The sequence below is a fragment of the Neophocaena asiaeorientalis genome, unplaced genomic scaffold (genome assembly GCF_003031525.2).
Source record: "Neophocaena asiaeorientalis asiaeorientalis breed wild unplaced genomic scaffold, Neophocaena_asiaeorientalis_V1.1 scaffold190, whole genome shotgun sequence".
Lineage (NCBI taxonomy): Eukaryota > Metazoa > Chordata > Mammalia > Artiodactyla > Phocoenidae > Neophocaena > Neophocaena asiaeorientalis.
In genome coordinates this window covers 7,542,487-7,564,706 of record NW_020175017.1, presented here as the reverse complement: position 1 = coordinate 7,564,706, position 22,220 = coordinate 7,542,487, and the positions used below count along the sequence as shown (strand labels likewise).

Sequence of the window (22,220 nt, the reverse complement as noted above, 5' to 3'; positions counted from 1 at the left end):
CTCTTACTCAAGCCTGTTAATGCTTCAGGTACATGGGATCTCCACCCCAATTCCACAGTTCCCTATAGCAGAATAGAATATTCCATTACATTGTTTGATTCATCACCTTGGAAAACTGGGAGAAGGAGACAGTCAAATATGCAGGTCGAGTGCCATCTCAATCTTAGAAGCCTTACATTAGCAGCATAGTATATGGCTCATGGGATTTCAATAAATGTTCAGTGAGTGAATGAATGAATCCTAAGATAATGACATGTGAGTGGGTTCAATAATGAGAAAATGTTTCCAAAGTAATAGTTATAAAAAAAGGTTATGCGGGCTTCCCTGGTGGCACGGTGGTTGGGGGTCCGCCTGCCGATGCAGGGGACACGGGTTCGTGCCCGGGTCCGGGAAGATCCACATGCCGCGGAGCAGCTGGGCCCGTGAGCCATGGCCGCTGAGCCTGCGCGTCCGGAGCCTGTGCTCCGCAGCGGGAAAGGCCACAACAGTGGGAGGCCCGCGTACCGCAAAAAAAAAAAAAAAAAAAAAAAGGTTATGCTCCTAATGGACATTCCAGCCTTTGTGTCTGAGGGGTACAGCTGGCTAAAGTTCTTTAACAATTGTGTGGATTTCAAGAGGAAAATGAAGAACACAAATTTTACTGAATATATTGTTATGATTATAAAGTCATTTAAATGCTAAAATTAGCACCTAATTTCTTACCTTAACATCTGTAAATTGAGACACAGCAATATCAGGAATGTTGGGATGGAGAGCAGGCAGTTCACAATATAAGTTGGGAAAACAAACCAAAGATCCAAGAAGAACTTGTGCTTCCACTCTTGGTGCCTATGTATCAGATTTTAAAAATCTTTAATTATCAGAAAAATTACTTTATTACCTAACCAGATTACACAGGGAAGTCAGAGTACAAGCAAAATTGAAAAAGGAAAGGGGAACACAAAAAGATTAGGTTTTCATCTATACTTTCCACTAAAACTACTGTTATTCTCAATAAATGCAATGAACAAATAGTAGAGCTTTCTTTAAGAGCAGCTAATAAGCAGAAATGTGGGTACAGCTACTGAGTATGTAGACAGGAATACAGTTTTAGTTAACAGCATAAAATTACCCTGATTTTGAGGAAAAATATAAATACTTTCATTCTAAAGGCAACTCACACATCGTAACATATTGTTCTAATGAGCAGAAGACCCATGATCTCTAGAATATATCCGTTACTATCCAAGGATGAATAAAGTAACTAAGGATGAAAATGGTCAATATATCTTCAAGACACAGGCATTAGTCTAGATGTGTTTTATGATATTATGCACATGATAAGAACACTACCTATACTACTTACTAACAACAAAATTAGAAATTATGCTTGGACTGCAGATGAAGGTAACTTTTCATCTTTTTTCCTTAGCTGTATTAAGCCATTTCTGAAGTATCAGCACTGAACATTTCTTTTTTCTTCTGCCTTCTTGCATGCCCACCTAACATCAACACCCACCTACTGATAAATTGCTTTGTTTACTAAAATACCTACAAATTGATTTATATGTTTAATAACACCTAACAAAAATGCTAAAACCAATCTATTAGAAATATAAAACTTCTTCTATTTACCTAAAACAAGAACCTATCTCCAAAGGATTTCCTTGTTAATAAATGTTATAACAGAGGTGATATTATGATTTTCAACAAAACAACTCATTTCCATATTAAAAAAATAATCTAGATTTACAGATACAAGGCCAGCAGTATAATGGGGCGGGGTAAGCTCACATCCACCATCCCGATTTAAAATCAATTTTACTATAAAAATGAAACTGAAAAACACCCCCAATATTTAATGATAGAGATTAGCTAAGGGTTTTTCTTTAAAGTTGGATAAAAAAACTGGGAATATTCATTTAGGTATGTGGGGCATAATGGGAGGCAGAACTGGAATGGAACTGTAATTAAGAAAGGCAAAACCTAATCAAATTACTTTGAAATCTGCCTGGGGGCGGGGGGATTAACAAAAGGAAGATGATATGTGTGGGATCTAAAATGAAACTCCAAAGAGCAAGATTTAGACTGTGTATCTCCAACACCGTCCAGAGGAAAACACTGCCCATAACCTTACAGTGGAGATGTGTCAGGTTTAATTCTTGTAATGATTTGGCTTCCTATGCAGCCTGTCTCAATAGGTGTTCCTCATAAGAACCACAGAAAACAGAAAACAACTGTTTTTAAAATTTTCCCAAGGATGTTACAATAGTATCCTTCTAGATAGGAGGAAGGTTTAGTCACTTAAAATGGATGCCTGGGCTTGCTTGGTGGTGCAGTGGTTGAGAATCTGCCTGCCAATGCAGGGGACACGGGTTCGAGCCCTGGTCTGGGAAGATCCCACATGCGGCGGAGCAACTGGGCCCGTGAGGCACAGCTACTGAGCCTGCGCGTCTGGAGCTTGTGCTCCGCAACAAGAGAGGCTGCGACAGTGAGAGGCCCGCGCACCGCGATGAAGAGTGGCCCCCGCTCGCTGCAACTAGAGAAAGCCCTCGCGCAGAAATGAAGACCCAACACGGCCAAAAAACCAATAATAAATAAATAAATTTAAAATGGATGCCTAAGGACATCAGGGCTGTAGGAAATGTGCCAACTACTCATCTGGAATAATCAGCCAACTGAACAGTTATAGTTTTCATAGTAAATGCATTAAAAAATGGCATTGGTTTATGCATCAGGCTCCTCTGAGTTCTATCAGCTTTTGCCAGTATCCAAGAGATTGATAATCTGTGTACTCTGTTAATACTAAAATAACCTTGTAACTTGTTTACCATCTTTAGTTTGTCTTCCATTTAATCTATTCCCAGTTTAATACACTTATTTAACATTAGCAAAGCACAGATTTAATCATCTCTCTCCCTACTTTAAAAAATTCAACTGTTTATCTAATATAAAATATAGCATTATAATCTGATCCCTGGCATTAATAGACCCTCCAAGATATAGTCTAAAGCAGTGCTTCTCAATCTTTACTGTCCATACCAATTATTTGGGATATAGTTAAAATATATATTCTGTTTCAGTAGGTCTGGGATGAGGTCTGAGATTCTGCATGCCAAATGTTTCCGGTGTGCAGACCACATTTTGGGTAGCTGGGATCTAAAGTACCTTTCTGTTCTTTGTGTCTACTACTCTCTAGTTAGACTAACTAGCTTGTAAACAAAATGAATTATTTGTCATTCCTAGGACACAGCTTATTCATGCCTGTTTCCCTATGCCTGGAATACCTTCCCCCTTCTCCATTTTCACTCATAAAAATACTACTAATCTTTCACGGACCTACTCAAATACCTTTTCCATGGAACCTCCTGATATCCCTTAAAAAAAAAGCTCTCTCCTCTGTCTTAATTACCAAATAATTTTATTTTGTTTAACAAACACTTAAATTGCACATACAATGTGTCATATAATGTTCCAACCATGTTACAAATATTAACTCAAATCCCCATAAAATAACCAGATGAGGAAGGTTACCTCCATTTTATAGATGAAGAAACTTAGACACAGAGAAATCAAGTAACTTGCACAAGGTCTCACCGCTAATTAAGTGGCAGAGCTGGGATTTGAACCCATGCTTTTAACCACTATGCTAAGCTCCTCCTACTGGTACCTCTTTGTTGTCCTACATTCTATAGTCATTAATATATTTTTCTATCTTCCCAGCAGCAGATTATATGCTCCCTGAGTACAACGTGTATCTCATTTATTCTATATCCTTCTATATTCCACACAAAGGAACACTTTGTACACAAGGGGAAACAAAAGTTTAATAACCACAAAAGGGCTTAGCACCATGTTGAACACATACTAAGTGCTGAATATATATTTACAGATTCGATTAATAAATACCTATAACCATGATGCTGTGCCAGGCCCTGAAGATACCAAGATAAGTAAGACATGATCACTGTTCTCCAGGAACTAGGGAAACAGGGTTAATAACTAGCTATAAATATGGGTTGTTCTCTTATTTGCACATTTCCTCTAGGTGACTGTATCCAGTTTCATGGCTTTCAATAGCATCTGTAAGCTAATGTCTCCCAGCTTTACATTTTTGGTCCAGACATCTCCTTTGAGATCCTGACTTGTATATACAGTGGACCTTCTGACATCTCATGGGTGTCTAACAGGCAGCTTCCTATGCCCCAAATAGAACTCCTTTTCATTCACTTTTGGTCTTTTGCAGCTTATAAATGAAATAACATATGTTAAACTGCTTTGCAAGTTTTATAACTAGCACTAGTCAAGTATGACTGATTTTTCTTTCCCAAATACTTTTAGTTTTTCCCAGTAGACATTCAGTTATTTCTCATTTCTACTTTGTTCCAGGGTGATCTTTCTAAAATACAAATGTGATCATGTCACTCTGCTTAAAATCTTTCAACAGCTACTCATTCTTTCCTTAGGATGAAATCTAACCTCTTGAGCACTATAGACAGAGCTACTGCCTTCCTCCTTAGTTCACTTCTGCCACTTATATCTGAACATGTTCCAGTTATACTAAGTTACCTGGCATTGTCTCACAGCTCCAAACTGTTATGAAAAACCCTCACATGCTGTTTTAGAGTTTACTCCTAGAGCATATTTCTGGGTTACCTCACCTATATTTCTTTCTTCTCTTTTGCTATAGCTCATTGCCCATTTTCAAAATTTTCTTCCCTCCCTGTTTGTTTCCTTAGATTTCCTCAATTTTAAATTGTTTTGCTTATCAGATTTAACCCATTTTTGTAGCTCCTGGGTCAATTTATCAAATAATTTTAGTACTTTCTTACACTTCAGAATTGTTTACTTTTTTTTTTAAAGTGGGAGAGACAATCAATTCTAATTAAATTACATATCTTCCTGAACATCAGTTTGTTATATTTTATCAACAATGGCTCTTCCTTTGTTGTTCTGTTAGCTGAATCTTGGTTAACTGCAGTTTGTTATATTATGAAGGACAGGAAATAAAAACTTACATTGAGAAAAGCTGACGAAGCCACTCTACCAGCTGCTACAATAAAATCCATAATAAGCATTGTGGCACCAGGCAAACCAAGTGAAAAAAATTGAGGTGAGCAGTGCTTGATGATTGTATTGACAATATCCTTAGGAATAAAGAAAAGAGGAGAAGAAAAATATCACAAATGTAATCTTGGGTATCAGCTAATCAATATCCTTAAAAATAGACAATGTATGAAATAATAAAACAGGTAATAACTATAACTGGTTGGCTAACTGGAAAGACTAATTTTAATTCTTCCAAATAATCCATGCTTAGTACTATATTTTGTCACAGGAAAGTAAACTGAAAACACTTTTTAACTGACATCAATACAGCATTTTTTTTTTTTTCACCCTAGAGAGCCAGTTAGAAGGGTCTCTACTTCGGAGGGTTAAAAATATAAGGCCCGGGCTTCCCTGGTGGCGCAGTGGTTGAGAGTCCGCCTGCTGATGCAGGGGACACGGGTTCGTGCCCCAGTCCGGGAAGATCCCACATGCTGCGGAGGGGCTGGGCCCCTGAGCCGTGGCCGCTGAGCCTGTGCTCCGCAGCAGCAGAGGCCACAACAGTGAGAGGCCTGTGTACCACAAAAAAAAAAAAAAAAAAAAAAAAAATACGGCCCATGTGTTGTAAAACTTAATTGCAGAGTAGTTCCTTCTGCCACCTATTTGCTTCCACGTGATAACTCTGATGTCTGAAGTTGCATGACCTATTATGTGGCAACTGGAGAAACTCTCTATTTTAGAAAAATTGAAGTCCTTTGATGATAGACATCTAGCCTCAGAAATCCAGATGTAGGCATTTTTAAGGGAATATTCTCAACTTGGTTGTTCATTCATTTTGCCTTTGGAATTTACCATGAGGATGCAGTATAGCAGGTTGTATTACTCAATCCAATTTAAATGAACGCTCTTTATCCAGTAATTAAGAATATCATTTTATTTGAGACATGTTTATAAGGTAGAACACAATAATTATTTCAAATTAACACAAGAAGTTTTTTCACTTTTCAGAAAGATACATTATCATCTTTTAATATTATTTTAATGCTCCTGAAATGAACTGCAAGTGAAATTTAACCACGTTATGATTACAAACATTTACATTACTTTGACCGGCAACTTCCTGTACTTTTCAGTTTTATGGCCAGGATCAAGACCTGTGAAGTAATGTTCTAGAGACATATTTATGACTATCTAATGTAATGACTATACTGATGCAAATCAATATACTTGTCACTATGGTAATACAATTTATAAAAATAAGAAAATGTGATGTGCTGACTCTTAGAGTAGAAAAAAACCTCTGACTGCTGCATGACTAGCTGAGCAAATACCTAAGTCCCAATTGCCAGTTATCAAGTAACAATTACAAAATACCTAACAATAAGTACATTAGGACATTAAAGGAAGATGTTGTCAGCATAAGCAAAGGATGTTTTAATCTCTTCAAAGAGTGAACAGTTCTTATAACATTAGAAGAAAGATGCACTTAATAATCAAGTCAATCTCCCAACTACAATAGCTTGTTTTGAAACTATGTTTCAGAATAAATGAGGTTATAAATGGAATAAATCTGTAAATAAATTACAATATAAGGGAATGTTTTTAATTCTACACCTTGAAAGTCAAGAGTTAAACAGAATAAAGAATCAAAGATAAACTTATAAAGCAACTTGTTAGAAAGTACATATATTTACCTGGTCAATATGAAGTAATCCACAGTGCATTATGTTGTAGAAGTGTGTTAGGAAATCTCTATTTGGAGAAACATCTTGTCTTCTTTTCATTGTATTACAAATAAGTTTATAGGCGTGTAATTTACCTTGCTTATATTTATCAGTTAACATGGTTGCCTACAATTGAAAGATGTTGTTTTTAATACTCAAAACCAAATACTGTTTGTTAAATACTGAAACAATTGAACATAGCAAGCTATATATTTGTTTTCATTTATTTCTATGTTGGCCCATTTTCTTTAATGAACTAAATATCAGGATTCCTAAAATTATTTTTATCATTAAAATGATACAAAGTAGGTGTGAATAACTATACACTGTTTCACTTAGGAAAATGCACCAAACATATCATATAATGCTTAAAAGAATTAGTTCTTTAGAAGTACATAGCATATTCTATAACACAAAACTGAGGTTTACATTTCATTTAAATACAACAAAAACATAATTTACTATATTCATTTTTGTTTTAGTAATAAAAATGATGCAACCTAAATAATAATTTTGCTAGGCCCACTCTCCTCTCTATATAACCCCTAATGGTTAGTTAAAAATTAAGTGTTCTACAGGGAACTATATTCAATATCCTGTGATAAACCATAACGGAAAAGAACATGAAAAAGTATGTATATATATATGAATATATATATATATGTATATATATATGAATCGCTTTATATATATATCGCTTTATATATATATCGCTTTATATATATAGCGCTTTATATATATATTGCTATATATATGTATATATATATGAATCGCTTTGCTTGCTGTAGGGTAGAAATTAACACAACATTGTAAATCAACTATACTTCAATAAATTTTAACAAAAGCAAAAAAACACACAAAAAACAAAACTAAGTGCTCTAGAAGACTACACAATAGTCTTCTCTCTGTTTGAGACTGACCACATACTTATTTACTAAATGAAACTTTTAAATTAATATTTTATATATTAAGCTTACCTTGAAAAGCCAAGGTGTAAGAATTCTCAGTGGAGGAATTAAAACCGGTGGAGAAGGGGAGGTCAGGTTATCAGTTGAAATGCCGAGGTTATCTCTAATCTGTAATTTTCAAATAAAATGCAACAAACCTATGAAAAGTGTTCTCTTTCCCAGTTTGTTTTACCTTAAACTTGAGATCTAGTTCCTACCACTAACAATATATTTAAACATGGTTAAGGCATCAGTTCGTAGTGCGGGGGTGGATGCTATCTAAGGCTTTTTCTGTACTTCTTAATACTTTATTTTTCTTTCCTTCTCCCTGTTTATCTTTTTCTTTTTTACCTTAGCTAGATTCTGCCAAAGTTCACAGAGGTAATCAAAAACTTGAGCATGTATTTCAGGATCCATAATAGCGTTGACATCTCCCAAAATACCTAGCATTCTTCGCCACATTACAGTAGCAACATCAGCATGCCATCCTGTGAGAGTGCCCCCTGCCATCACACTACAGCATTCAGATGGAAATTCACTGATTTCTATAGAAAAAAATAATTCACTGGTGTCAGTAATTTTTCTAGAGAATTGATCACAAAAACACATAGGAGTCAAATTAATAATCTTAAATATCTACAAAAGTGAATAAAAGAAATGTTAAGATGCATCAGTGTTATTTTTTCCTGGTAAGGTCAAAACCTCGCTAGTTCATAATTCCTTATTTTGACAATAATTACTTATGCAATAGGGCATCTATCTAGATTTACCTAAGGAGAAAATGATGCAGATACCAGATGGAGAAATTTACGTTTGACATAAAGATCATATTTATAAGTACATACTCTCTATTTAACCTAATAGCTACTTCAAGTTCCATCATCAAATTAACAGAAAATCTCAGGCTGAAGGCAGATCCTGTAGGAAGTCTTCCTAAGCTTATTTCTTTGTAATTAAACCTTCTGAAGAAATATATTTCTGTATTTCACAATTAAGTCAGGCCTAGCATTAAAAGGGATATCACAATGGCATGAAAAAAATAATTTAAATATAATCTAAAATTTCCATAATTACATTTCTTTTGTTTATTAATACTGGCATGATTATATATAAGACATATAGGTAACCTAGGGTCTTAGTCTCATTTCTGTCACTAATTATGTGATATTGTACAAATTATTTAATAACCTCCCTGAAGCTACAGCTCCTCATCTGTAAAATAGATGTTTTAGGTAGGTATCATTATAGATCTCCATAGAAAAGCCATAATTCTATGCAATGTATATAATGGAAAAGGCAAAATCATTAGAAAGTCAGTAAAGACTTTTTCCTGCTTGATAATATGTCAGTGTACTGATAATTTACAAAGTCATACACAGTATGTGTACATCCTTTACTCTTAATGTTTAACTTTTTTCTCTGCATGTAAAGTGTACAATAACTGAGTATATTATTAAAAAGTTACTGGACAGTCTTTCACAGTAATAAAAACAGGTTTTTGGTGTAAATTCACTAAAATAAAATTTAAAAAAAACACTACAGGGTTAACCATCACTGTTAACATCTCCCTATTCTACAGAACCTTCATAATATAGTGATAACTCAACTGATTGGTAACTATGAAGGACATTATTGGAACAACTGAGGATAACTGACTATAGACTAAAATTGCAATGATGTATCAATGTTAAATATCCTGAACGTGGCCCTTATATTATGGTTATATAGGAAATGTATACTTATTTTTAGGACATACTTGCTCAAGTGTTTAGGGGTAAAGGGTCTGATACTTGCAATTCACTCTTAAATGGCTCAGAAAAAAGAAAGGGTGGGTACGGTGGGGTTGTTTTAATGGGTGTGTGGGGGTGTGTGTGTGTGTGTGTGTGTGTGTATGTATAGGTAGAGAGAAAGATAAAGTGGTAAAATATTAACAACTGGTGAATTTATCCAAAGGATTTATGGGTATTCATTTTACTAGTCTTGCAACTTTTCCATGAGTTTGAAATTTTTTCCAAATGTTGGGGAAAAAGCTGAAAATAAAAACCCAAAAACCAAAAAACTGCAGGCCAAGAGGAGGAAAGAAAAGGTCAGAAATAATCTAAAAACCAGAAAATCAGGGCTGTGTAATTGCAAGGTAATTGCATATTAAGAGAATGAGGGCTTCCCTGGTGGTGCAGTGGTTGAGAGTCCGCCTGCCGATGCAGGGTACACGGGTTCGTGCCCCAGTCTGGTAAGATCCCACATGCCGCGGAGTGGCTGGGCCCGTGAGCCATGGCCACTGAGCCTGCGCGTCCGGAGCCTGTGCTCCGCAACGGGAGAGGCCACAACAGTGAGAGGCCCACGTACCGCAAAAAAAAAAAAAAAAAAAGAGAGAATGAGTACCTTAAAAGGGGGGGCAGGGGGCAGAAGTCACATGGTTTTAAATTTCTTCCTTTGGCCAGAGAGTAAATGTGCTGCACTACCAATGAAAACTAGTATTTTACATTATTCATTATAAATATCTTATCAGCTGTGTCCTTGACCAAATTTTCTGGCATATTTTCAAAATGAGTTTTTATCCTGATGCTTGTTACATGATGTAGGACTTAACAAAAATAACTTTTTATTAACTTGCAGTTTCTAAGGTTTCCTAGTCACTTTTAAACATTTACTTAAATATAAAAATACTTCATTTGGACTGCCTACTTCGATTCAGCAGGTTCTTCAGATAAAATATTAAGAATAACGATGTCAAATTATGTATTTCCTGCTTTAGGAAATGGTAATGTAAATGATAATATAACATACAAAAATAATGTAACCACTAATACCAGGACTATAATCAACTATAATAAAATAACAAAAATCAGAATGCAAATATCTTTCTTTAAGGGCAAGAAAAAAAATGTTATACAAATTAATTTCCCAAAGACAGAAAAGCCCAAAAGACTTATAATAATATTTACATAACATATATAAAATAATCAGTTTTAAGATGCCTTATTTAAGATCTCCTGACACTAATGCCCTGAAAGGAAATAATGGCAAAGATCTAATTTCCAAATATTGCCTAGGTCATCTGGTGTCTGTAGAACAGAGTGGTGGAGCTTCTCATCGAGCTGTAGATCCTTCTGTTCCATGTGATCTATATTCAGTGTGGAAGGAGAAGGTGTCTGTGACCTGGATCCCAGAGCTGAATGGACTGGAGAGGCACTTTCTGAACCTGTAAATATAATTTCGTAAAATTACCACAAAGAATATATTCAATACCCTCTACCTAAGATGTAATGCTTAAAAGCCCAATAAAACACAAATTGAAAATATCAAAAGATAAATCAGGTTATAAACTGGCCAAAGAGGTCAATAAAATCATAATACTGTACAAGATTTCATATCTAGCAGTCTCATTCCATGTCTACTATGGGACTAGTGTGGAATGAGAACGGGACATGCCAATTAATAGGGGCCATCAGTGAGAGCAAGAATGCCTACTTCCATTCCTGGTCCAGCTATAGAAACTCTGGTACCCACTGCTACTTTATTTCACTTACTTCAGGCTTGAGGCAATTCAGGAGAAGAGAAACTTGCCCATTGCTATATGCCACTAACATTGCTAGCCTTGACATCTTTCTTTTAAAAGCATATTTTTGAGAGTCAGCTATGGTTTTGCATATATTAGCATTTAATTCCTTTTTTATTGCTGAGTACTATTTCAATGAATACTGGATGGATGAATACATTACAATTTGATTATTCATTCACTGGTTAATGGATATTTGGACTATTTTCAATTTAGCTACTGTGAATAATGCTGTTATGAACTTTCACATACAAATGTCTGAAATAAATACCTAGGAATGGTCATATGGTAAATGTATGCTTAATTTTAAAAGATACTGCCGTATTTTTGCAGAGTGGCCCTACCATTTTGCATTCCCATTATAATAATGTAATGTATGATATTTCCAGTTGCTCCACACTCTCTTCAACACTGGTATTGTGTTTTTAACTTGAGCTGATTTATTATGTGTATAGTGGTACCTCATGGATTATTTATGTTCCCTCATTACTAGTAATGTTGAGTATCTTTTCATCCAAATTTTCATCTAAATTTATGTTTAAGGACAACTACAGTAAAAGGTGTTTATTGTAAAATAAGAATTCTTCTTTGGGTAGTAACTTAAATTCTGTAACAGACTGTGGATACAACCAAACTGGCTCCTATCTTCCACTCAGCCCTCATTCTGCAATGCGCAGGCTAAAGTTCTTACTTATCCTCTGGTAGAAAAGATGTGGAATAGAAGAACGTGAAAACATAGGATGGGTTCCTGTGAGTATTTCACTGGCCGAATTTCATGTTTCATTTGGCTGAAGAAATGTGCCTAATTCAGACATGCAGACATCACTGCTCCAGTCTTTCAAGTTCCAGCCAACCACAGGATGCAAAAACCACCCTATTGATATTTCATCCATCATCCATCAAAGGGGTGTCAAACTGCAGTAGGAACCAGAGTGAATCTGGATAATACAGTGGAACTCTTGAAGTATGGACCACAGGCTGCTCAGGCTCCCTCTGGTCACGGTACTGCTCTTGGAATAATGTGCCTTTCATGACTCAATTTCTTGGACCCCACTTGTCATATTATTGTCAGGTTTGACCACACACAAAAAGTTGCTGAAAAGCATAATTTACTATATTAATTTACTATATAAATACAGAATATTAGTATACTGAGAAACAGACCTTATTTTAGTGTGCTTTATGTTTGCAATAATAAATAGTTTACCAAAGAAATCTACAAAAATCTAGGCTAACTCTGAAAATCAATGAAAAAGGTAAAGTGCAGTACCTCAACTTTTTTTGGTCATTTATTTAAAAATTGCTGCAGGAAATGCTCTGGTGCAAACATACACAAAATTTTGCGTACGGTATTAGGAGTTTATAGAGTTCCCTGAAGCTTATCCATGTGGACTCCAGGTCAAAAAACTCTTATATTAGTGTTTTTTTCCCTCCATTGTTACATAAAGATGAGTGAAAAAAATAATACTTAAATAGTAATAAGTAATACATAAAATCTATCAAATACAAGTCTGAAAAGGTTCTTAGGTGGCTTAAAAAAAATGCACTTAAGGAATACACTCCCTTGAGTAACTTTACCAGTAACTGTTGCAACTTCAGTACAAAAAGCTTGTTGATTAAGACTGCTTGTTTCCGAATCGATGTGAAGCGTGGTTAGACTAGCCACTTCTTGCTCTTCAGCACTCTGATAATGGCCAGAACCTGAATCCACATCAGCAGAGGATGCATTCCCAGTATCAGCTCCAAAGCCAAAATCTATAGGCAGAAGAAATGCTAGTGTACAGAAGTTCCAATTATAAAACAAAAATATTTACAAAAGAGACATAGCTACTTCATCAAAATAATTAAATATGAACATTCCCCCCAAATTAATTCTATTTACATACCACTCAGGCAAGGGTAAACAATGTTAACACTTTGAAATTTATAATTAGAAACAAATTTTTAAAGATCCTCATAGCTTATTATTAACAAAAAATGATAAAAGGACAGAGACATACAATATATCATCACTATTCTTATCCCTGTTTTCTGATAGCTGGAAATATACTTAACTGCTTTTCAAGTTTTATAATCTCTAGAAGAAAGATATATATAATAAAAATGTCAGATACGTGGTAAGAGTCATTTTTCTTTCAAATCATATTTCCAGTCCAAGATCAGAGTAGTATATAATCCATGAGGGCAAGAAACATAATTCTCTAATGCATCTCCCAGCTCTTCACAAAGTTGGTTCCCAAGATTTTGACTTTCTTCTTTTAAATTTTGGTACCCTTCACTGACTGCCAAGTGTAATACAGAATTACAGCAGAAAAGCTATGTGGTAGTAATATAGCACCAAATAATATCACTGATGTCATTTTAACATGAAGCAATTATTCAAGTAAGGTTCTGGGTACCATAGCATTGAACATAACTGTACTGAACATGCTGAAGCACTGACCATAACTAGATAGTGGTCCCCAAATACGACTTCATGAAATAGTCCAACTCATAACCATGACTGTCCTTTATTCTAACACCAAGCCCATCCTTTTTCCTGTCTATGTGTCTGGTCTTAAAATATCATTTGTTCTATGAAAGAACAGTGTTTTTTTTGTTTTTTAAATGCCTTTAGTTGGCAAAATAAAGAGGTCTCAACTGGAAGTGATTCCCTAAAAATTCTTTTGGAGTTTCACTGAAAATGAAATCAAAATATGTATCTGGAAACCCCTAAGTAATGTTAGAGAGGAATATGATGGTTACGTAAACTGTCAGTCAGTCTCGAACAGAAAACAAATCAACAAAAAACCGTACTGCTCAAACAGAAAAAAAGATACTTGCTGTCAAATTTTCGGCCATCATATTGGAAAGCGCTGAAAGAATCCGAATGACTATCTGAGCTGATAAGATCACTGCTCCCTGCACTGGCAGGAGAAGTCCATTCTGAGGGCACACCTGGGTCATCAATAGGGCGCATTTGGTTCTGCTTGTTCAGAATATCAGGGAGGTCTTTGGGAATTTCGAGGCTACCTGGACTACTTCCTCTTCTTGTCATAGTCTAAAAATTCAAGAAACATTTTACCATTAAAAAAATTTTTTTGAATTCTCATTAAGCATGTGAAATCTTTAATTTCCAAGACAATCGTCACAATAAATGTTGAAATTGAGGGCATTAAGTAGGAGTGGGGGAAACACTAACTGAAGACTCCGTGTAACTGTATGGAGCTGGGTCCTGAACTACTGTTGGTCTGGCTAAAGCAAAGACCCAAATACCATTTGGTGCTGGGCCCGAGACCCTGAAGCCTCAAAAGGATCCATGGAGTGAATATTAAGATAAGATAGTAGAAAGAGCAAAGTATTCAAATGGAAAAAAAAGAGGCAAATGGAAGAGGGAATTCCCTGGCAGTCCAGTGGTTAGGACACTGCACTTCCACTGCAGGGGGCATGGGTTTGGGCCCTGGTGGGGGAACTAAGGGATCCCCGCAAGCTGTGCAGTGGAGCAAAAAAAAAAAAGAAAAGAAAAAGAAACAAATGGAAGAGATAATGGAGGGAGGGAAGAATGACAGCAAGGATGTCATTCTATGATGATTACATATAATGATTTTATAACTTTTTTCCCACTCAAGGAAAACAACTTAAAAAAAAAAAAGGAAAATGTAATGGAGCTACAGACTTTCACGAAAGAGACAAGTTGAAATCTAAATGGAATATTGCCCTTTAAAAAAAGCAATTCCACATATATTTATCTTTCCTTAACAATTAAGCATCATTAGAAATAAAACTGCTTCCATTTTCATTTTGCCTTAATTCTAACACTCAAGATAAAGATAACTTTAAAATCTATTCCAAAGTTATCTGTAATGATTAAGTAACCGATGTTAGCATGCTGTCAAAATGGTGTGAGTTGGGCCAGAAGACCTCCATTGTTATCTTTCCTGTTGAGGGCTGACAACAGGCATCAGAGTACTCTAAGAACAAAGATGAAAAACAGAGAAAGAACTAGGAAGGTAGTGGCTTATACCACAGGAGCTGAGCAAACAGGTATCCCAAATTTTCACCCTGGTCAAAACTAAAAGCCTGCTTGTTTTAGGTCTTTGAATAAAAAATACTATAAAAATATAGTTTAAAAATCTTAATTCAAAAAAGGGTTAAATTTGGGGTGAGGGCTTATTTGAATAAAATTTTCCACATGTATATCATATACATATATATGTACATATGTATATATCTTTTAGTTTCTCTACCCTCCTCTCTAAAATCAAATAAATAAAATAACACTTACTGAGGCATTACCACTTCGAAGTCGTTCTGCTATAAACTCATCCATCAGATCAGGAACATTAGCATTGCTGCTGCCAATATCACTATTAAGAGGGGGCAGTTTTGTGCTCATGTCCTCCTTATTGACTAAAAATAAATAAATAACTATATATAGTGAAGAAAGACTTAACTACATTTCCTAAATTTAAAACAAAAACAGCCAAAAAATTACCTATGCCATATCAATTATTTGCCAAACATGCATCTACGAATAATTTCTCTCCTTTTAGATTTAATTTTAAGAATTAGTAAATTGATATTTACTTTATTTAACTAAGCAGATGTTAGTCAATCTTCAGTATAACCTTAAAACAGCAAGAAAGCTTATAGATAAGCACTAGTTGAAGTTAGGTTAATATTGCCTATAAAGAAACTGGTATATTTTTCTTTCTTCCTACCTCTGCTTCTATTTGGAGCCTTAATAATTTATAATTCCATTTTCCCCAAAGAATATTTGCAAGAAATATATCCCTTGAATTTAAGTTTAGATATTAATAAATTAAAATTTTATGATTTTGACATAATGTTGTTTCTATTCACTACAAATCTAATTTTTTGCTTTAAGAAAAAAGAGATTTATTTTCACAAAGATTTTTCTGTTTAAAAAAAAACACCACAATAGTTAGATTTTTTTATGACTACATTATGATTAACATTAACAAGAAAGTTTTAAACTTGGGAAACTAACTTACAAAAAATGATATTTACTTATTTCACTATTATGCTGTAGAAAAGCATTTCTCTGCAACCAAAGGATATCGACACTGTTTATGTTCCTAATGAACTACGAAGCATTTCAGGTTAAGAAAATATACTGGTCAGGAAATCACTCTGAAATACGATTGTCTTTATACTACTTGGCCAGGCTTTTTTAAGCTGTCAAATACTGCCCTCAAGTGGCATTAATGGCTCAGTGCAAGATGCAGCGTTCTGTTAATCATGCTAACAAAACCATGTTAAACAAATAAAATCGAAACCTACCTTACTGCTGAAAGTTAATTTTCTCTAACTGTGAAGTTATTTTAAATTTGAATCAACATAAGAGAAAACAGTTACCATAATCTTGCTTTCTGTAATCTGTCCATAGAGGTTCCATATTTAAATCATGATTGGCTATCATGAAACCTTTATGCACATCTAAAATCTCAGAAAAAAGAAAGTAACGATAAGTGTTTTAAGGATATAACTTGCATTCTATACAAATGAATGCAAAACTAAAAAGCCTACAGCTTGTTTGCAAATGGTGTAAATGAAAAGTAACTGAGTCCACTTTGAGGTTTAAGAAATAATTTCCTCTTCAATGACAGTTAACTAAAAATGTTGGTGTTGGTTGCAGGACCTTGATTTCCATTATGTTATATCATGTCACAGTAATCTACCAAGAAAAAGATAAAATCAAGTAAATCAGCAGTAAAAATAAACGAACCCAATTATATAGAGCTGGGGCCCTTTTAAATGTAAACTATTGGGGGGGGACGGGGAGAAAGTATTCCAACTCCTCGGTAAACTTAATTTCAAGGTTCACGTGGTACACACTCAGAAAAATATCTGATTTAGATAGCCTTTGGAAGGTCATTAAATTTTCCTGTATGTCCCTCTTTCCTATCTTGTTCAGCAGCAAAGAGGTTTAACTAAATGCTTTATAAGGGAAATTAGTAATTTAAATAAACATTTTATGCTGGGAAAAATACAGCTGGGGAAAGGCGCATGCATAACCAAACAGAGAAAGCAGTGACCATCCCAAAGCTTTTTGATTGCTTATAGCTTGCTTCAGTTGCATTAAGCCAAACTGGTGCTGTCTTTCTCCTTTTGCGCTCTGCACACTGTTAAGTGCTCACCTGCAGCTTTCCTTCCAAAATAGCCCATTACATGACTGTACAGATCCCTCAGTGGAGCCTCTGGTGGCATTCTGTTCTGCCTCTGTGGGGAAACATTTGCCTTCGGCTTCGAAAGAGCATGTACAACAGTTTTATAAACGCCACCCAGGGAGCCCTGCTGTAGTCCTGCCTCATGACTTGACGACTTAATAGTACTACGACTACCTCCTAACTGATTACTAGCAATTCCTTCTTTTTGTAATATGGCGGTGGGGATCTCTGTAGATTCCTTAACTGTCTTACTACTTACTGGTGCCGTGTCTAGAGGCCTGTACACACCGGGTTTCACTAGCTCGGTAACACTGTTTGAGCTGGCATGGGGGCTGCTGATGCTGCTATTGCTGCTGCTACTAAAGCCGCTGAGCTTCCGCAGCCTCATCTTCCACGGAGCCTCTTTGTTTTCCAGAGGGTTATAAAACTGAACTGACTCAGTAGATGGTCTAAAAGTAACGTGAACACTATTTCGTTTTTTAGAAGCAATTTTCATGATTTTGGCTCTATGAGTTACTGTTTCAGACAAGCTCCTTTTAGTTGGAGAAAGCTTGCTAGTGCTTGTAACATGAGGCATTCTGTGGTTAACAGGTGCTTTTAGAGTAGTTTTCTTGGCATGCAAAACATGTGGGACAATGATTTTTTCATTAATTTGCATACCCTTAACCTTTTCAGCTATTGTTATATCTATACAGGCATCTAATTCTGTGGCTGTTTGTCTATACAGATGTTTCCTCTTTTCTTTATCACAAGGGCTACCCGAACTAGGTTCCGATGACGGTTTATCACTGTTTAGTTGTTTACATTTTTCAGAAGTTTTTGTTCTCATAAAGCTGTCTAACTGGTTGGGTGCACTGTTACTCATGAAGACAGCTGAGTTTGATTCTTTTTGAAACTGTATGTTTTCAGGAGTCCCAACAAAGGAGGTGGTATTTTCTGATTTACTTTCCTGATCTATGTGTTCTAATTTATCTAAGGATGATCTTTCATCCCTATTTACTGCAATAATCACTTCCTGTGAAGCTACGTCTTTACCTAACTCGTTTTTACTATGACTTTCCTGGTTTTCCTTAAAATATTCTTTCAGGGAGGAAAGAAGATCATCATCTCCTTCAAGGTCAATGTACTGGATTTGTTCAAAAGCTGAATCTGCAAGTTCTACTGGATCTATTAAGTGACAAAGATGGTCATATATGCTATCACCAACTTCCAGAGAAGACTCTCTACTATGAGTATCAGTGATGTGGCTTTCAGTGGATCTAGTTATTGAAGAAGCCTCTGTGGAACTCTGCAAGCTTGGTGCATGACGGGATGAACTGTCAATTACAGGAACTGCACCTTTGGCTCGTTCAACAGTGAATGGTTCCAAGATGTCAGAAGTGCTGCTACTTCGAGGCAATGGCTGCTCCTCACTCAAAGCACCAAAAACTTCATTTCCAGTGTCTTCGCTTTGTGAAAAATGTCTGACTCTAGTTGAACGAGGAAGTATTTGAGCATCATCAATATCTGTAAAAAAGAAAAATTACAGAGTAGGAACTATACGAATATGAAAAATAAGTATTAATTTCAACCATACCCTAAGCATATGCTTAAAAATAAAAATTTTTGAGATTTTTTGTAAGCTCAATGAAAGAAAATCTATTAAAAATACAAATCTGTTTTTAAATAATGATGTGCACAAGCCAATATAGCATGTAGTATAAATGAATTAGAAAACTACCAGAATACATTTTAATATGTTAACATGCATAGAAATAGACAGTGAGGTGATGAAACATTTGGAAGTGCAGTTAAAGATAGAGCTGTGCCAATAAATCAAGGAATTCAAACTTGCTATTCAATTTTTTGTACTTATTTAAGTTCCAAGCAGAAAAAGTAGATCTTAACACAAAAAAGCTGATCTAAATATCCCATTGCAGAATCTTACAGGGTCTTATAAATTCCTGTTTCCTTCCTTACCAGGCAAGAGGCATCACCTTTTCTTCAAATTCTTGCTTATCTATTTGATCACAGATTACACATGGAAATCTCCACCCTCTTCCTAAAGTCCTCTTTGTCAGGAAACTATTTATCTGTTCTACTGAGGTATTTTACTTTATTTAATTATAGTATTAAAACCTATTCATCCTACCAAATAAAACTAATACATTGCTAAAAAAAATAATTGTACTTTTTCATTTCTGACACAAACACCATTAATCTACTAGGAAGAAACATTCTCTGCCTATCACTGGCCCATTCCATTAAATAACCATCAAACCCTAAAAACTGTACCTATGGCTTCTTACATTTCTTTTCAAGAATTACAGATTTTAGAGTCAAAATGGACATCATAGATTATTTAACTCTCTCACCGAGGAAACTGAGGCCCAAAGAGATGAAGCCACTCTCTCAAAGTTGAGAAGCAGGTTTAGTGCTCAACGTCATTACATTGTTTTTACTGCCTGAAGTGCTAAGTATATGGTAAATCCTCAAAAATATTTACGAAATTGAAAATCACAATATGAAATACTATTTAGCTGTAGAGATATATATACAAATTAGAAATTTTAGAAGTAAAATACCATGTCTATGAATCTATCATGACCTTTAACATTACCTAGAAATAACTAAAAAAATTTTTTCAGAAGCCAGAAAAATATAATGAAAAAAGGACACAGAGTCAAAAAGTCAGATGTTGGGTGCTCACTAGGCTTGTCATGCAAAGATTATAAATAACAGAACTATAACTGATCAAAATGAGAAGAATTAGATCCAGAGTAAAACAGTTACTTGTCCAAGATCACAGATATACTTATTGATGGTGTTACGTCTAAAACTCTGGTTTTCTTATTCCAGACTCCGACACCAGTTTTCGCATTTATAAAATGGGGATAGTAATTAAAAATATTCTCAGGATCCATCCAATGGATGAAAAGAGGCTAGTCCTTCTGCTATTTCACTCATATCCCTTTCTCTGTATGAGGTCCAAAAGGAGCCACCTTATACTAAATTCAGATCAAGAGAAGTTTGTAATATACTAAGACTGCACTGTATTCCTGAAGATATACATTTAGACTCCCAATACGGGTCAAATACAAAATATCGCCTAAAGTTGAAACAATTTCTTGTTATCATTAAGTTGAGGAGAATACAACACTTTAAAAAAATGTTGGCTTTCTTCTTCACGCACTCCACTTAGAATTCTTCTAAATGAAAAAGCAAGCATCTCCTCAGAAACTTTATATTTATGCATTATACTCCATTTATTACTGTAGTAGATAAGTAATGCATATTTGTGTATCTTGACGAATGCTAAGTATTTTGGTTTATCTCCCATAATAGGTCATAAGAACCTCTGCCTAGAGATCATATTCACCATGCACTCCAGTTTCTTTCCACAAAATATTCTAATAGACTCAGCAAAGGATAGACTATATAACTTTTCTATAAAAATTATTAAGAATTTTATAGTTGGAATTATTTTATTAGCTGCAAATTCAAAATCAAGATCTTAAAACCTTATGAAAATCTAATATTATGAGACTAACAAATATACGAACTTCAAAAAAAGGGAGAATATTAGTTTCCTTTATTATTTATTTATTTATTTTGCCCATGCTGCATGGCATGCGGGATCTTACCCCAACCAGGGATTGAACCTGTGCCCCCTGTAGTGGAAGTGTGGAGTCTTAACCAGTGGACCACCAGGGAAGTTCCCCTTTATTGATATTCCATAATTTTTCCATTCTAAAGAAACCAGTAAAGATTATTGTGAAGTTCTGTTTTTAGGAATTTCTTGCCAAACCCAGTCCTCACATTGCATGTTAGGAAATTTAAACATTATTTCAGCCTAAGTGTTTTTCCCTAAACTTTAATGACTAAAAAACTTTCAAGTCTAAGAGGGCAAGAGCTTTGGAAAAAAAAAATTTTTTTTTTCTATCAATAATGTACTGTTAGAGAATTTAAAATTAAACAAAAAACTTTTGGAAAGTTTTAAGCTTTAAATACAGTTCTTACACGGGCATATAACAATATTAACTGCATAAAAGAAATCAAAGTCAGCACTTGAATTAAGCATGACTGACTCTAACGAGACTTAAATTTAAAGAAATATACCTGAACCTTGTTGAAGATAAGAAGTCTAAATGACAGCTAAATCATATACAGTTGTCCTTCTGTATCCGCTGGGGACTGGTTCTAGGAGCCCCCCATGGACACTAACATCCACAGATGCTCAAGTTTCTTATATAATATGGCCTAGTACAGTGAACACAGTTGGCTCTCCACACCTGCAGGTTTACATGGATTCAACCAACCTTGGATACGAAGGGCCGACTGTACAGTCGTTCCTACATGCATTGTTCTAAGCATCTTACACGTATTAACTCATTTAATCCTCACAACAGCCTCATGAAGTAGGTGTTATTATCCCCATTTTATACATGAAGAAACTATTTAATTCACTTGCCTAAGGATACACAGCTAGAAGATGGAGAGGTGGGATTTGAAGTAAGGAAAAAATTAGTCCATGGTCTTAATTTCTTAAATAATATATATTACATATTCATGAAATAATTAATTTTTTAAAAAGTATTATTAAGAAATTATAAACCAGCACAGTGATTTATCTCTATAAAGATAAGACTCTTAGAAATCAAAACTTAGTCAAATACAAGTATCAGTAAATGATACAGAAGAACACAACGGACAAACTTTGTATTGGATTGCTGAAAATGATGGTAACAACAGGTTATAACAGAAATGGCCTTCGAAACTATTTAATTATGCTGCTTACATTTTACCTTGAACAACG

The 22,220-nt window shown here is 35.0% G+C and overlaps 1 protein-coding gene across 8 annotated transcripts in view; it reads right to left on the bottom strand.

Moving 5' to 3' along the window:
• Positions 1-22,220, bottom strand: part of RALGAPA1 (Ral GTPase activating protein catalytic subunit alpha 1) — a 219,420-nt gene that overhangs the window by 91,230 nt on the left and 105,970 nt on the right. For 6 of the 8 annotated variants that reach the window (XR_003005576.1, XM_024762042.1, XM_024762037.1 and 3 more), the window contains 10 exons: positions 17,396-18,931; positions 15,520-15,644; positions 14,079-14,295; positions 12,834-13,010; positions 10,746-10,898; positions 8,048-8,241; positions 7,727-7,825; positions 6,720-6,875; positions 4,998-5,126; positions 703-828 (listed from right to left, as the gene is read on the bottom strand). Coding sequence is in view for 7 of the 8 variants with exons in the window: in XM_024762042.1 (XP_024617810.1) it covers positions 703-828; positions 4,998-5,126; positions 6,720-6,875; positions 7,727-7,825; positions 8,048-8,241; positions 10,746-10,898; positions 12,834-13,010; positions 14,079-14,295; positions 15,520-15,644; positions 17,396-18,931 (2,912 nt within the window). In the remaining variant the exon portion in view is untranslated. The remainder of the gene's footprint in view (positions 1-702; positions 829-4,997; positions 5,127-6,719; positions 6,876-7,726; positions 7,826-8,047; positions 8,242-10,745; positions 10,899-12,833; positions 13,011-14,078; positions 14,296-15,519; positions 15,645-17,395; positions 18,932-22,220) is intronic. The other 2 variants (XM_024762043.1, XM_024762041.1) reach the window with 1 other exon arrangement.